General features: G+C 44.8%; 1 protein-coding gene across 1 annotated transcript in view; it reads right to left on the reverse strand.

The window, feature by feature from the left end:
• Positions 1-8,044: 8,044 nt before the first annotated feature.
• The window catches only part of LOC112073450 (laminin subunit beta-1-like), a 39,587-nt gene continuing 29,876 nt past the window's right edge, over positions 8,045-17,755 (reverse strand). Inside the window, exons 5-8 of the mRNA XM_024140740.2 lie at positions 12,487-12,560; positions 12,164-12,352; positions 11,814-11,877; positions 8,045-8,269 (exon numbers count right to left, since the gene is read on the reverse strand). Of these exons, the coding sequence (XP_023996508.2) occupies positions 8,058-8,269; positions 11,814-11,877; positions 12,164-12,352; positions 12,487-12,498 (477 nt within the window). The 5' untranslated portion in view covers positions 12,499-12,560 and the 3' untranslated portion in view covers positions 8,045-8,057. The remainder of the gene's footprint in view (positions 8,270-11,813; positions 11,878-12,163; positions 12,353-12,486; positions 12,561-17,755) is intronic.

Raw genomic sequence — 17,755 nt, forward strand, 5'->3', positions numbered from 1 at the left:
GAAGAGAATACAGTCATAATTTTATACATCTGTTATTTCTGATGTATGTACAGTACAGGAAAACAGTCATAATTATTATAAATCTGTATTTCCTGATGTATGACAGTACAGGAAACAGTCATAATTTATTAATAATATGTATTTCTGATGTATGACAAGTACAGGACACGTAAATAATTATTATAAATATCTTTCCTGATGTATGACAGTACAGGAAACAGTCATAATTATTATATCTGTATTTCCTGATGTATGAAAGTACACCGGACACAGTCATAATTATTATAATCTGTATTCTCCTGATGTATGACAGTACATGGAAACAGTCATAAATTATTATAATCTGTATTTCCTGATGGTATGACAGGTACAGGAAACCAGTCCCTATTATTATATCTGTATTTCCTGATGTATGACAGATACAGGTAAACAGTCATATTTATTTATAATATGTATTTCCTGATGTATGACCGTAACAGGACCAGTAATAATTCTTATAATATGTATTCCTGATGTTGAAGTACAGGCAACAGTCATAATTTATTATAATCTGTATTTCCTGATGTAATGACAGTACAGGAAAGCAGTCAATAATTTATATCTGTATTTTCCTGATGTATGAAGTACGCGAACAGTCATATTTATGATATCTGTAATTTCCTGATGTTATGACAGTACAGGAAACAAGTCATAATTAGTATAATTGTCTTGTCTGATGTAATGAACAGTCAGGAAACAGTCATAATTATTATTAACTGTATTTCTGATGTATGACAGTACAGGTACAGTCATAATTATTATAATATGTATTTTCCTGATGTTGATAAGTAGCAGGAACGCAGTCATAATTAGATTATAATATGTATTTCTGATGTATGATAGTACAGGGAAACAAGTCATAATTATTATAATATGTATTTCCCTGATGTATGACAGTACAGGAAACAGTCATAATTAGTAATAATCTGTATTTCTGATGGTATGACAGTACAGGACACAGCATAATTTAGTCTGATGGTTGCTATAATACATTAGATTATTTTCTTCCCTCCATTTGCTAAAAAAAAACGCCTTTAAATCTGGAATGTGACTTCTTAGACCACATAGAGAGGTAAGACTGGTTCCATATGACTCTCCTCTGTTAAATGGAAGCCAGGAATGTGTTCTCCAATCTAACGTCTTACCTTGCACCGCGCAGGCAGTCTCCGTTCACAGCAGGAGGTTGCTGGAAAACGATCAGGCTCAATCTGTCTGATAACCCTCTCCAAATGTTATGCTTTCACTCTCCATAAGGGCAGTGGGATTCCAACAAGATTTCCTTTATCACACTTATTGGTCATAGCAGCCCGCAGTGCAAACGGCCAGGCTACGCACACAGACGCTGAGACCTTAGAGAAGGGCTGGGGTTAGACGGAGCGAGGAATGGGGATAGACGGAAAGAGAGGGCGGGGATAGACGGAGAGAGGGACGGGGCTAGACGGAGGAGAGGGAGCGGGGATAGACAGGAGAGAGGGACGGGATCGACGGAGAGAGGGACGGGGATTACGACGGAGACAGGGACGGCGGATAGACGGAGAGAAGGGAACGGGGATAGACGGAGAGAGGCGACGGGGATAGACGGAGCAGAGGGACGGGGATAGACGGAGAGAGGGATGGGCGATAGACGGAGAGAGGGGATGGAGAGGACGGGCGTAAGAGCAAGGGGCTGAAGGGCGGCGGAGAGAAGAGAGAGATGGATGGATGAGCACGAGTAAGGGGCTGAGGGCGGCGGAGAGGAGAGAGATGGATGAAGACATCAGAGCAAAGGGGCTGAAGGGCGGGGGAGAGAGAGAGATTGGATGGGATAAACGAGTAAGGGGCTGAAGGGCCGGCGGGAGAGAGAGAGAGAGAGTTGAAGGGTTTTAGGTATCGCAGCTTTCAGAGAGGTGTGTGGCTTGACTGGCCAGCAGTCAATGATTCTGATGCAGAGCTAGTCGGTCATGAGGGAGCACTGTGGACATCACAGCTATTTAAGCTGAGAGTCACTGGGTACAGACTGGGTACAGACTGGTACAGACTGGTACAGATCTGGGCAGCAGATGGGCACAGACTGGGTACAGACTGGGTACAGACTGGTACAGACTGGGTACATACTGGGTAGCAGAACTGGGCAAGACTGGGTCACAAACTGGGGTAACAGACTGGGTACAGACTGGGTGCAGACTGGTACACTACTGGGTACACGACTGGGTACATACTGGGTACAAGCACTGGGCACAGACTGGGTACAAGACTGGGTACAGACTGGGTACAGACTGGGTACAAGACTGGGTACATACTGGGTCAGACTGGGCACAGCTGGGTACGACTGGGTCATACTGGGTACAGACTGGGCACAGACTGGGTACAGACTGGGCACAGACTGGGCACGATGGGCACAGACCTGGGTACAGACTGGGTACAGACTGGGTACAGACTGGGTACATACTGGGTACAGATCTGGCGCACAGACTGGGTACAGACTGGGCAACAGACTGGGCACAGCTGGGTACAGACTGGGTCATACTGGGTAGCAGACTGGGCACAGACTGGGCACAGATGGGTAACAGACTGGGTACATACTGGGTACCGACTGGGTACAGATGGGCACAGACTGGGTACAGACTGGTACAGACTGGGTACAGACTGGGCACCGACTGGGTACAGACGGGTACAGACTGGGTACAGACTGGGCCCAGAACTGGGCACAGACTGGGTACAGACTGGGTACAGACTGGGCCAGCAGGACTGGGTACAGACTGGGGTACAGACTGGGCAGCAGACTGGGCAACAGACTGGGTACGACGGGTAGACTGGGCCAACGACTGGGTAACAGATGGGTTACAGACTCGGGTAGCGACTGGGTACAACTGGGCAAACAGACTGGGTACAGACTGGGCACAGACTGGGCACAGGACTGGGTACAGACTGGGTAGCAGACTGGGCACAAAGACTGGGTACAGACTGGGTACAGACCTGGGCACAGACTGGGCACAGACTGGGCACCGACTGGGTACAGACTGGGTTACAGACTGGGCACAGAACTGCGGTACAGACTGGGCAAGACTGGGCACAGACTGGGCACCGACTGGGTACAGACTGGGCAGCAGACTGGGTTACAGATGTCAGTCCCATATCATTGGATTGAGAAGAGATGCCTCCATCTGGCACATAAAGGGGTTTTTACTGTCTGGAGATATTATTTTAGAGAGAGTGAGGAGAGAGAGAGGAGAGTGAGAGGAGAGGAGAGGAGAGAGAGAGAGAGGAGAGAGAGCGAGAGAGAGGAGGGTTAGAGAGAGAGAGGAGTGAGAGGAGAGAGAGAGAGCGATAGGGGTATATATAGCAAGAGAGAGAGAGAGCGCGAGAGAGAGAGAGAGAGAGGGGTATAGAGAGAGAGAGTAGAGCGAGAGAAGTAGAGAGGGTATTTATATCTATATTACAGTTTTGAAGTCAGGAAGTTTACATACATCTTAGCCAAATACATTTAAACTCAGTTTTTCACAGTGATTCTGACATTTAATCTTAGTAAAAATTCCGCAAGCCTTAGGTCAGTTAGGATACACTTTTATTTTAAGCATGTGAAATGTCCGAATAATGAACTAGAGAGAATAATTTATTTCAGCTTTATTTCTTTCATCAATCCCAGTGGGTCAGAACTCAATTGGTGGTTTTGCGTAGCATTGCCCTTTAAATGCTTGTTTAACTTGCGGTCAAAACGTGTTCGGGTAAGCCCTCTCACAAGCTTCCCACAAATGAAGCTTTGGGTACATTTATTGGCCGCATTCCTCCTGTACAGCAAGCTGTGCTACGTGAGTTCAGGTTTTGTAGCGCCTTCTTGCTCGCACACACTTTTTCAGTTCTGCCGCAAAATGTTCTATAGGATTGAGGTCAGGGCCTTTGTGCGCTGGCCACACTCCACATTACCTTGACTTTTGTGACTTAAGCCCATTTTGCCCACAACTTGCGAAGTATGCTTGGCGGTCATTTGTCCATGTTGCGAAAGACCCATTTGGACAATGCTTTCACTTCCTTGACTGATGTCTTGAGAGTTTGCTTCAATATATCCACATAATGTTTTTCCGTGCCTCAATGACGCTATCGTTATTTGTGAAGTGGCACCAGTCCCTCCTGCAGAAGCACCCACAACATGATGCTGCACCCGTGCTTCACGGTTAGGATGGTGTTCTTCGGCTTGCAAGCCTCCCCTTTTTCCTCCAAACATAACGATGGTCATTATGGCAAACGAGTTCTATTTTTTGTTTCATCAGACAGAGGAACTTTTCTTCCTAAAAAGTATGACCTTTGTCCATGTGCAGTTGCAAACCGTAGTCTGTTTTTTAATGGCGGTTTTGGAGCAGTGTATAAATTACTGTATTTAATATAGAGCGAGAGGGTATAGTAGAGAAATGGAGAGCGAGAGAGGGTTATATATGATATATATATATATAGTGTATAGATAGAGAGAGAGAGAGGACAAGAGAGAGACCACATCGTGCCATCACTATGACAGACAACCCCTCACCAGGCAGCAGACAGGGACACAGCTCTTGTTTACTTCTCCTGAGTCCTGGCTGAGTCCTTGGCTGAGTCTTGGGCTGAGTCCTGGCTGAGTCCTGGCTGAAGCCTGGCTGAGGGGGTGGTACTGCGTACATCCTGCTCACTAAGAAACGGAGATAGACTAGTCTCCTGTTAGGGGGTTACTGTACATCAAGCTCTCACTAAGGTAACAGGAGATAGACTAGTGTCTGTCAGGGGTGTACTGTACATCAGCTGCCTCACTACAGAACAGGAGATGACTAGTGTCCTGTGCAGGGGTGCGTCTGGTACATCAAGGCTGTCTCACTACAGTAACAGGAGATAGACTAAGTGTCCTGTCCAGGGGGTGTTACTGTACTCAAGTGTCTCACTACAGAAACGAGATTGGCTCTGATCCTATGAGTCGGTTCAAGCTCGTGCAAGGCTACTTACTTTTGACGTGGCCCAGAGGTCTCTGAAGTAGTGTACTAAATAAGGAATAGGATGCAATTGGAAGCGCAGGCGATGTGTTTTGTTTATAGCCTGGTCCCAGATCTGTATGTCCTTTAGCCTACTCTCTGACTATCGATATGGCCGTGCCATTATGGCTAAAGCACAAACAGAGTCTGGGACCTGTGTAGTGTTCTGTGTTGGAGTGTATCTCCCAAACATAACGTCGATCATGGTTTTTACATAAAAGTAAGCTAGTAAAGTTCATAAAGTACAACACAACAAAAAAATAACAATAATAATCTGTTTTGGAGATTTGTTTGTAGAATGAACTTGAGTGTTGTCAACCGCACGTCCCCAATAAAGGATAACAGTGTTTCTGGTATGAAGCAACCTAGACATTAGACCAGACACATTGGGTGTATGAAATGAGTAACAGAACACATTGGGATTACGTAAACCAGAACATTGGGATTAGTAAAACAGACACATTGGGATTAAGTAAAACAGACAATTGGATTAAGTAAAACCAGACACATTGGGATTAAGTAAACCAGACACATTGGGATTAAGTAAAACAGACACATTGGGATGATTAACGTAAAACCAGAAACACAATTGGGATTAAGTAAAACCAGACACATTGGGATTAAGTAAACCAGACACATTGGGATTAAGTAAAACCAGACACATTGGGATTAAGTAAAACCAGACACATTGGGATTAGTAAAACCAGACACTTGGGATTAAGTAAAACGCAGACACATTGGGATTAAGTAAAACCAGACACATTGGATTAAGTAAAACCAGACACATTGGATTAAGTAAACCAGACACATTGGGATTAAGTAAAACCAGACACATTGGGAATTAAGTAACTCAACTGTTCAGTAACAAACTAGAAATTAGCGCCTGAATGATGAAATCACTCTGTCTGAACAAAAAAGGGTCGACATGGTTCTGTGTTTACAATCGAGGCACCAGCTCATGCTGTTCACCAAATAGGAGCTTGAAGATGTTTATTGCTACTAAATAATGAAACAAATTAGTTTCCCCCCCAAATAAACCTATTGTTATGTGCTCTACTGTTGTATTTACAGATATACCTAAAAGTCCAACATTTCACTCAGCCTAACAACTAAAACGATGAATTAGTTTCATGATTAGCATGCAGCTATRGCGTTATCGAGTTATCCCCCCAAAAAACAAAACAGAGCATTTATCAGCATTATCAGAGCATTTMCAAAACAGAGCATTTCCATTGGAATGATGGGAGCAGATATTTTTCCGTATTCTGAACGTCCAAAATGGAGGACGTTGTTTGTGACCGTGTGACACGTACAGCTTCTTCATTCTACACCACATGCAACAGGATATATTTAGCATTTCAGCACCAATCTGCCTCAAAACGTAACAAAATAAATCATKACTGAATACCTTTTTCCTACTTAACACAGACCCTTCAATCGCTATGTAGGATCGAAAATAATTATAACATCTGTATAAAATAAATCCAAATCATGCCAATATAAAATGTAATTTAAAAAAACCAAACATTTTAATGCTCAGTTCTACATCATAGTGTTACAACAACTGAGTTTGTTTTCTTCTACAGAAACTACAATGATAATCAGTCCTGTGTTTAGTTGAAACTCAACGCTTCCTTCCTGATGACATCTTTGTGCTTAACAGTTTTCCTTCAAAATCACATAAATAACTTTTTCTTTTTTTTTGTTGAAAATAATATCTTCAGACCAGTGCTTAATTTGTATATTGGGAGGCGCCAGAACAAAGAAAGTGAGTGCTAGAGGGGGTTGTCCTGGGGAGTTCTGAGGTGGCAGAACGCAGGAGAGAAAAATCACCTGTATAATAAAGCATTTAATGCACATCATCACATCTGCGTTGTGGCATAAAGCAGTAGAGGCACGTACACAAGGTGCACACACAGGGAACATGTTTAGTAGCCTGGGGTCCGGGGAACATGTTTAGTAGCCTGGGGTCCGGGGAACATGTTTAGTAGCCGAGGGTCCGGGGGAAATGTTGGCCTTTTATAAACGCATTACATTTTACATCTATTTACATGACTGGAGACTTTGCCAGAATATTTTTTTTTTTTATACAGCACAAATGATGTAAACGGCAGGCCACTACGACACTGACTAACTGAGAATCTGAGATCAATGAAAACCACCTAGTCTTGAATCCATCACCAGCCCAGGCCTCGGTGTGTGGAGACACGTCGTAGGTTACAATACGAGGAGGAAATGATAGTCCTAATAATGCCTTCCAGTTTCACTGACTCATCCCCCATGATGCACAGCTCACTGGCTGGTGATGGTCGATGGGCTCGTGCCAAAAGCTTCTCTCTCTCTTTTGTAAAACAATATTTGGAAGTTGATGTAATATGTTGGGAGCCTACAGCAGAGTGTTTTCAGCAGGAGACATTGTATTCGATTGTATTTGAAATATTGCGAAAGGCCTGTTTTTGTCTGCGTGCTGTTTTTCCCACTGACAGATTTGCCGCGCGTTCCTGACTGTAAGCTACCTCTTGTTATTGAGCTACAATCCACAGCTAGGCTATTTAAAAAAAAAACTATTGATCCTCTGTGGCTTAAATTATGGGCTTCTCATGGTCTCTGTCTGTCTCTGTCTCTTTTTTTCTCTGTCTCTTTTTCTCTCTCTCTCTCTCTCTCCTCTCCTCTATTCTCTCTCTCTTTCTCTTCTCTTCTCTTCTTCCTCTCTCTCTCCTCTCTCTTTTTTCTCTCTCCCCCTCTCTCTCTCCCTCTCTCTCTATCTCAACACAGTACCGTCTAAAACATCTGTTTCCCAAAGGTAGTATACTGTCTGTCTCAGAATACAACTGCTTTAATAATCACTGAAGGAGGCTGTCAGAGNAATCCTAAACAAACCCTCCCATGGACCTGAGAGACAGAGAAGCTGAATTGGTCCCAGAGAATCCTAAACAAWCCCTCCCATTCTAACTCCCTTTGCATAGTTACCTCTGTTTTCAGACAACAGCAATCTTTATAGGGTAGGTCTTCTTCCATACAACACGGGGGCAGTGCTGTGTTCCTTCATTTACTCACCATGCCCTCCTCATCCTTGATCCCATCGATGGGGGCACACTCGGAGGCGTGGCCATAGCAGAAGCAGTTGCCGCGGATGATCAGCTCGTACATGGCGTAGTAGTACTTCTCCTTGATCTCCACRCGGGAGTCCAGCAGGTTGTCACCCAGGGTGTGCAGCTTGGTGAAGTTCACACGCAGGTTAGTGATCTTCAGCTGATCTACACGATGCAGGCAGAGGAGGAGAAGAGAGGAAGGGGGAGGGGCGAGACAKACAGATTAGGAGGTATCCAACAAGCTTTATGAACATCCTAATTCCTATCCTTCAAAGCCAAAGGAAAGGCTCCCGCTAAACCATCAATTATACCATCAATTATGACAGCCCTGAGCGTCAGTTTCTGAGTGTTACAGGCAGTGTTTCAGTGCATGGTTATGGATAAAAAAAKATRTATGTTTTATTGTCACATACAGTACAMCGGATAAGTACAGTGAAATGTGTTGTGTTACAGGGTTAGCCATAGTAGTACGGCACCCCTGGAACAAAYGYAGGTGAAGTGCCTTACTCAAGGGTACATCGACAGATATTTCACCTTTCCTCTCTCTCCTTCTCTCTCCACTTCAACTTAGCGTTTAAACATAAACTAGATGGTAATTTCCCGTGAATAAAAATTGGCGGGACTTGCTTTTTACAAGTATTTTTTTGTGGTAGTGGAAGAAGTTTAAAATGTTTTATTTAAGCCCAAGAAGTTAATATAGTCAATGTTAAAAGTAGTAAAATAATTGGTCTGATTACGTTGATAGACGACACTATCAACCTTCTTAATTTGGATTGTTGGGCCGTTAGAACACATATTTCATCCCAAATAATTACACTCAGACTAGCCTACTACACTTGTATACAGTCTCCTACTAAAATACCACAGTAAGCTGTAAAAATAGAGGACAGAATACAAGGAGACATTGGTGAAGTTTAAAATGAATTTWAAAAAACGTTATCCCTTACTTCAACCATAATCAAATCTTAATAAAATACCAATACCAAAGGATAAATCTGTTAAAATAAAGGTATGACTAGATAGATAAATAAATGGATAAATAAATAAATGAATGATACAGGCATGGAAGATGTAATGGATGGAGGGATGAAGGGATACAACGAGGTTAAGTTGGACTGATTGGTATGATAAAGGAATGAGCTGTATGGTTGAAGGTGTTGATGGTGTCTGTGTCTGTGGAATCATTGGGAGTAGCTATTGCTGTTCTCATATCAGATTTGAATATCAGAAAAGTAGACCAAGGTGCCATACCGGTTAAGTTTTTGTTGAGAAAAGTGGYCAAGGTAGCTGTTTAGCGTCAAAAGTCACAATGTTTACTCATTCTCTCATGCTTAGAATTTGAAAGTCCTKAAAAGTTCCATGGCAGTTAATTCAACAGTGGGAAGTTAGCTAAATGAGTTGATGTGGTTCCTAAAATAGCCGTACCTCTTGATTGGTAGTAGATACTTCTGTTATTTTTTCTCCAGAAGGTGGTCAAAACGGCAGTTGTTTGAAAAACTTAAGACGAAAAGTTGTTGATGTGATTACTTAAACAGCTGTATATCGTTAGATCTGTACAATATATTTCTGTTCCGATTCCAGATTAAAATAGCAGAGAAGAGAACAAAGATGTCATACCCTCTACATTTTTTGTCTAACTTGTTCGGAAAGTGGTCAAAGTAACTGATTTGTGTCAAAGTTGCATTGTTGCATTTACAGTGGATGGAAGTTGGAAGTAATGATGTCACAACGGGGAGATTTATAATGTTGAAAGAAGTCACAATATTCACACCTCTAAGCTAAAAAGCTGTGTTTTGAGGCGGCTACCTTCACTATACTCTGACGAAATACATTTTAGTATTCTTTGTGTGGCTACTTCCATTACCTCCCTCTATTTGACTACCATACAGTTCAACAGTCACTGTTTCATGAACGAAAGTAAAAGAAGAACAGAGAGAGCTTAGTGTAGAGTTACTCTGTTACATTCAACTACACTGAAAACGAGAGAGAGGCGAGAGGGGCAGACTCAAATCCAGTGCTCCTATCAGTGCTCCTATCAGTGCTCCTATCAGTGCTCCTATCACTGCTCCTATCAGTGTTCCTATCAGTGCTCCTATTAGTGCTCCTATCAGTGCTCCTATCAGTGCTCCTATCAGTGCTCCTATCAGTGCTCCTATCAGTGCTCCTATCAGTGCTCCTACCAGTGCTCCTATCAGTGCTTCTATCAGTGCTCCTACCAGTGCTCCTATCAGTGCTCCTATCAGTGCTCCTATCAGTGCTCCTACCAGTGCTCCTATCAGTGCTCCTATCAGTGCTCCTATCAGTGCTCCTATCAGTGCTCCTGGCCTATCTGAGCGTATCCTTTCTCACACACAGAAGAGGTCTGTTCTCTGGAYCTTGAYAGGCAAAACACCACTCCCTTCAATCAGTTCCACAGGACTTTGTGGAATATCAGGCTTTTGCCAGGACCACAACAAGCCATGTTCGACTCTTATGAGTATCAGTCAGGCCACTGCTAAAGTAATTTCATTGTTATTATTAACCAACTAATGTACCTTCTGCACATAGCTCCCCCAACATCACTGACAGGATTACCTCGATCCTCTTTAAGCTATCTTGCTGTGGAGGATCTCTGCATGGGAAGTGCTCAAACTAAACCATATGCATTCTGTAACTGTATACCACTCCTGACAGTCAGGCTTCATATCGCCCTCCTCTCTCCTCTATGACATCCTCCTTCCGTGTTGATATTCTGTGGCACGCTAGCAGATCCCACCGTTTCCATTACAGCAGGAACACATCAGGTTTCAGCACTTTAAATCACTGAACGCTCTAAAAATGTGTGTCTCTCTCTCTCTCTCTCTCTGTCAAACTGGAGCTAAAGCCGATATCGCCAAAGAGTTACCATAAATATGTACCATAAGGGAGAGCTAATGAGTGACTTAAACTCAAGTTCCCTTAAACAAGTGGAGATTATTAATGAGCTTGGCAGTGTGCTAGCTACTCATTCAGAGTGTCTCCGTCTGGGCAACGTGGAAACACATCCAGTTAAAGGGTCAGGGTCAACCTGTACCTTGGTTTTATTAAGACTCTTAAGAACAGAACATCCCCTGGCACTACTTAGGAAAGGCTGCTCTTGTTCCTGGGAAAACAGTGAAGCCATGCCAGTCAAAACATAAGGGACAGCTTGTGTGGGGGAGAGACAGCAGCTGTTTTTTACATTCCGCTACTTTCCCATAGTAGACAAGGCGTCAGACCTCAGATCAGAGAGCAGAGCAACCTGTCATGGTCCATTATGTTTAGGGATTGTATGAGCATGGCTGATTGATATTAGCATATGGCAGGGTAGCAGTTGCTGTATCATGTAGGCCAGGGTTTTCCAACCCTGTTCCTGGAGAGCTACCCTCCTGTAGGTTCACACCAGGGCTCTCCAACCCTGTTCCTGGAGAGCTACCCTCCTGTAGGTTCACACCATGGCTCTTCAACCCTGTTCCTGGAGAGCCGACTCTCCTGTAGGTTTTCAGTCCAACCCCAGTTGTAACTAACCTGATTCAGCTTATCAACCAGCTAATTATTGGAATCAGGTRCGCTAGAGGAGGGTTGGAGAGAAAACCTACAGGACGGTAGCTCTCCAGGAACAGGGTTGGAGAGCCCTAGTATAGGCTATGTGAGTTTGGCTTTACATGGAGTAAGCGGTTGCCAGTTGTAGTGACTGCTGACGGTCTCTTACTCTGAATGTTGGGGCTGTAGGGGTCCTCAATGCGAATGGCAGGGTCCAAAACCCTGTAGATGGCCTGGAGGAAGACGAGGGACACGACAGGTGGTTGAATGACATCTACATTTATGGATATATTAATATATACTGTATATCCTGTAAGGCTCAGTTGGTAGAGAATGGTGCTTGTAAGGCCAGGATTGTGGGTTCGATTCCTGGGGTCACCTTTTCGCAAAATGTATGCACCCATGACTAAGTCGCTTTGAATAAAGGCGTCTACTAAATGCCATATATTACAGTATACTTATATTACTATAGAACACTAGTAATAGTGACTCTCTATATCTATAGCCAATCAGACTCACCTCTCCCTCTGTGGATGGCTCGATGTCAGAGTAGCGGGACTCACAGGTGACATCATCCACCTTGCGCAGGGGACCTTTGGATATCCCGGGGAAGACCGAGGCACAGTCGTAGGCAAAGTAGCGGTACACCTGCCAGTTACGTCCAAAATCTGCCGATCGCTCAATCACCATGGCTGCTGGGCGAAACGTCTGTGTGACAGTAGAGGAATGAGATGAGATGTGTGTAGACACATTTGATGAAGACACAGAGCATTTCCATACGATGCATACATTTAACACAGTTCTAAAGGTTACTACTTTAAGTGCTCCGTGGCGTGTCTCACCTTGAAGGTCATGATTAGATGAGTGAAATGGAATTCTGCCTCGAGGTCCAGTTGAATGAAGACATCAGGCTTTCCTGAAGACAAAACGAGAAAGAGAGAGGGAGAGAGAGAGAGAGAGAGAGAGAGAAAGAGAGAGAGTGAGATCGAGAGGGAGAGAGGGAGAGGGAGAGAGAGAGAGAGAGAGAGGTTATGTCAAGCGTGTTGCTATTAAATATATTTAAGTACATTTATTCAACATGTCATTCATCCTGTCAATCTGTCTGTTACAGGAAATGTAGAGCCATGTTTTCACCACAGTGATAACTGAACTACCAGTCTTAAGGGAACCCCCTGTCTGTCTCTTGGCTTGAGTAATGGCATCTGAACAGGAAAAAAACATTCACGTCTCGGCTGGAGACATGGTCCACCACATGGCTAAGCCCACACACTTCCTGATCACCATCCATCCTGGGGAACCGCTTGAGTTGGGCTGCTAGTCACAATGAATTGGGAGAGAAGGAGTCTTGAGTTCCAGTAGGGTGTAACACAGGAGTAATAGTGACCAGTAGCAGGATAAATATCATTAATCATTGGACAGCAGTGTAATTCATGTAATACATCTAAATCAATAATCATGAACAGCAGTGTAATTCAATATACATCTAATCAATAAATCAATGAGCAGTGTGTAATTCAGTAATACATCTAATCAAATAATATGGACAGCAGTGTAATTCAGTAATACATCTAATCAATAATCAATGGACAGCAGTGTAATTCAGTAATACATCTAATCAATAATCAATGGGACAGCAGTGTATTCAGTAATACATCTAATCAATAATCAATGGACAGCAGTGTAATTCAGTAATAACATCTAATCAATAATCATTGTAGCAGCAGCGTAGATTATGTCTGAGTGTGTTGGTGACCTGTGGATGGACATAGAGTCCGTGTGGATAGTCTGTTGGGAGAGAGAGAGAGCAGTAGTTGTTAGCCATTTAACAGTCTTATGGCCAGGGGATTGAAGCTTTTAGGAGTCTGTTTGTCTGAGCCCTCGATGCTTTGGGTTGGAAGTGTCCAATGTGTAGTTCATACATGTATTATCTATGAGCAGAATTACTGTCTTACCTCAGGTAGCCACTAAATCCCTTGTTTGAAAGGAACTGTTTACTGGAAGCTGTACAGCGTCATTTCCCTACTTTTTCTTCACACGTGGGCCCGCCCCCTAACATTTTGAGTTCCAGCCAATGAATTCAGCCCCTTGCCATATGAGTGACAGCTAGCAAGATGCACACACAGCAGAGAGCAGAGAGAGAGAGAGCAATGACGGCGTGCACGTATCTGCATTATGTGACGTTTTAATTATCAGAGACTACTGTCTAAAAAGTATACAAAAGTACAGAAGATCTTCTTTCAATGTATATACAGCAATTGAACATTGTACAGAAAATAATTCACCATGTTTTCACCATTCTTTTGACAAAGTATAGTGAACCATTGACTTTATGGGAAGAAGTGTTTTGTGTAAGCGCATGACATGACAGCCCCACATGCAGCTTCCTCTGCTAGAACTCATACAGCGCGTATTATTAGAGCCTAATCTTGGTTCCCACTATTAAACAGGTCTGCTCAAAAACCAAGGAAGAGAGGTGGATTGGGAGCGGTGGGAGAGGGGGGGGGGGGAAGAGAAGGGGACTGGGAGTGGGTGGGAGAGGGAGGGGGAGAGAGGGAGGAAGAGAAGAGTGGTGGGAGAGGGAGGGGGAGAGGGAGGAGAGAAGGGAGCTGGGAGTGGTGGGAGAGGGAGGGGGAGAGGGGAGGGGAGAGTAGAGGGAGAGAGAGGAGGGGAGGGAGAGAGGGAAGCTACATTGTGTCATGACAGTGAGTTCTGGTAGCTCTGTTCTGGACATCCAGGGATTTTATTATCCATTCTTAATGGATTCTATTTCTATGGTTCTGGAGGTCCGTCAAAGTCCAGAGGTCCACAGCCTCCATTACACTAATCACCCTCCATCATAATCTCTCTGCTACTGTAGTTTACTCTGCATGGAGCAGCCAGCAGCCACAGCCCCAGCTGTGTGTATGGGAATTGGGGTAATAACAGACCCGGCTGTACCTGGTTCAGGAACTCCAACAAAGACGGAACGTGAAAGAGGAAGAGGAGATGAGGGAGGGGGAGGGATGGAGTCGATGAATAGTGGAATGGAGAGAACGAGAGGAGGGCGGGGAGGGAGGAAGTCAGATGAATAGTGGGAGATGGAGAGAAGAGGGAGGGAGGGAGTCAGATGACTAGTGGGAGATGGCGAGAAAGCGAGAGAGGAGGGAGGAGAGGAGTCAGATGAATAGTGGGAGATGGGAGAAGAGGGAGGGAGGGAGTCAGATGATAGTGGGGATGGGAGGAAAGCGAGAGAGGAGGGAAGGAGGGAGTCCAGAATGAATAGTGGGAGAAAGATGGAGGGAGGGAGAAGTCAGATGAATAGTGGGAGATGGAGAGAAAGCGAGAGAGAGGAGGAGGGAGGGAGTCAGATGAATAGTGGGAGATGGAGGAGAGGGAGAGAGTCAGAATGAATAGTGGGAGATGGAGAGAGAAAGCGAGAGAGGAGGGAGGGAGGAGGGAGTCAGATGAATAGGGGAGATGGAGTAGAAGAGAGAGGAGGGAGGAGGAGGGAGGGAGTCAGATGAATAGTGGGAGAAGTGGGAGGGAGGGAGGAAGTCAGATGAATAGTGGGAGATGGAGAGAAGCGAGGAGAGGGAGGGAGGGAGGTCCAGATGAATAGTGGGAGATGGAAGAAGAGGGAGGGAGGGAGGGAGTCAGAGAATAGGTGGGAGATGGAGGAGGAGGGGAAAGAGAAGTTAGGATGAATAGTGGGAGATGGAGAGGAGGAAGCGAGAATGGAGAGGAGGGGGAGGAGGGGGGAGGGAGGGAGGTCAGATGAATAGTGGAGATGGAGGAGAAGCGAGGGGAGGAGGGGAGGAGGAGTCGATGAATGGTGGGAGATGGAGAGAAAGAGGAGGAGGGAGGAGTAGATGAAAATGAATAGTGGGAGAATGGGATAGTAGAGAAGTGCAGAGGAGGGAGGGAGGAGGGAGGGAGTCAGCTGAATAGTTGGAGATGGAAGAGAAGAGTGGAGAGGAGGGAGGGAAGGGAGTCAGATGAATAGTGGGAGATGGAGAGAAAGAGTGAGAGGAGGGAGGAGAGTAGGGATCAGATTATAGTGGAGATGGAGGGAGGGAGGAAGTCAGATTAATAGTGGGAGATGGAGGGAGGGAGAGGGAGTCAGATTAATGAGTGGGAGATGGAGGAGAAGATTTGAGAGGAGGGTACATTGAGGAAGGACAGAAAATGAGATTTTGAGAAACGCTCAGCAATTTTCCTTCTTCATTGTTAATACAGAGCTCACAAACTGCAAGACAAAAGTCCAATTTCAGGTCTATGTCTGAGTGATTGACTACTGTGGACCACTATAGCACTGCCTGTACTCTGTGTAGAACACTGAGAGGTGGGAGAACAGGAAACAGTCACTATTTTTACTCCCGTCTCCATGGTGGATCTGGCAGGAACTTAGAGTATGTGAGATGGAGCACAGTGGGATGCTTGTACTATACGCCTTGACAACAGTCCCTGTGTCTCGCATGAGGCCCTCTGTACTAAGGGATTGGAGTGGAAGGCTGGGTTGGGTCGGTACCTTAGTCCACTGGACTGGAGAGCAGCGTGGCCCACTTCTACGAGGTTTTTCATTGCCAGGACAGGTACCGGTAGGCTATTAGAAGGATGTGCGAGTGGCTTGTTTCCGTTGGTGGAGTGGACCAGTTACTAATTGCTCTCCATTAGCCAAAACAGAGCACTATTTGTTGTGTTCCCTCTCCCACTCTAAAGCTCTTTCTCTCTCTTTTCTTCCCTTACCTTCTCTTTGCTCCTTTTTTCCCTGCTTGTCTCTTCTCTCTTTCTTTCCTTATTTCTCTCTCTCCTCCCTCTCCCTCCCCTCTCTCTCTCTTTCCTTCTTTCTCCCTCCCTCCCTCTCCTCCCTCTCTCTCTCTTTCCTTCTTTCCTTCTTTCTTTCTTCTCCCTCCCTCCCTCCCTCCTCCCCCTCCTCCCTCCCCCCTCTCCATCTCTTCTCTCCCTCTCCTTCACCCTGACTTCTTGTCTCTACTACCCTGTCTCTCATTTCCTTCACTCTGTTTTCCTTCCTGATTAAGCCATTCATTAATGAGTGCAGGTTATGGTTCACAGACTCACGGCCCAACCGCCTAGATCCAGTTTGACCTCTCTGTGTACATGTCAGGATGTTCTATGATTGTATGAATCTCAAAGATTCCTGAGACCCTCTCTGTCTTAATTCCGTGAGTTATTTGCTTTTTTCACAGTTATGTCTCACTACACGTTTTATGTAACTAGGCAAATCAGTTAAGGACATATTCTTATTTACAATGACAGCTAACCCCCCCCGGCCAAACGGACGAAGCTGGGCCAATTGTGTCCGGCCTATGGGACTCCCAATCATGGCCCAGTTGTGATACAGCCTGGAATCGAACCATGGTCTGTAGTGACGCCTCTAGCACTGCAATGTAGTGCCTTAGACCGCTGCGTCACTCTGGAGCCCTACACTACACTACAACACACCACACCACACCACACCACAACACAACACAACCACAACCACAACACAAACACACCAACACCACACCACCCACACCTTGCCTGCCATGAGGGGTAGCTAGCTAGTGCTGTTAATGTTGACTGCCACCCATGGAGCTGTACTCTCTCATTATCTCGCTCATTTTTTTAATGCGCCGAGTTATGGATTTAATCGTTGTCTTACTGCTGTTTGTACTCACTTCAGACTGCATTTGAATATCAGAAAGAAGCTCCTCAAAGCACTTTTGTGTTTAGGTGTTCTCAGACGATTCCCTTTGAGCTGCGTTGTGGCCTGTCCACAAATTAGCTGTTAGAAATTTGCAATGGACTTTTTGCTCTGGTTATTATGTGTTTACTGTGCTGTAGCAGTTAGATGTTCCAGCTGCTAGAAGGGGAATACCCGCTTGGCATTCTGGTTATTATGTTATTTACTGTGCTGTAGCAGTTAGATGTTCCAGCTGCTAGAAGGGAATACCCGCTTGGTATTCTGGTTATTTATGTTATTTACTGTGCTGTAGCAGTTAGATGTTCCAGCTGCTAGAAGGGGATACCCGCTTGGCATTCTGGTTATTATGTTATTTACTGTGCTGTAGCAGTTAGATGTTCCAGCTGCTAGGAAGGGGAATACCCTTTTGGCATAAGGCATAACCTCCC

This window comes from Salvelinus sp. IW2-2015, unplaced genomic scaffold (assembly GCF_002910315.2).
Source record: "Salvelinus sp. IW2-2015 unplaced genomic scaffold, ASM291031v2 Un_scaffold2265, whole genome shotgun sequence".
Taxonomy (NCBI): domain Eukaryota; kingdom Metazoa; phylum Chordata; class Actinopteri; order Salmoniformes; family Salmonidae; genus Salvelinus; species Salvelinus sp. IW2-2015.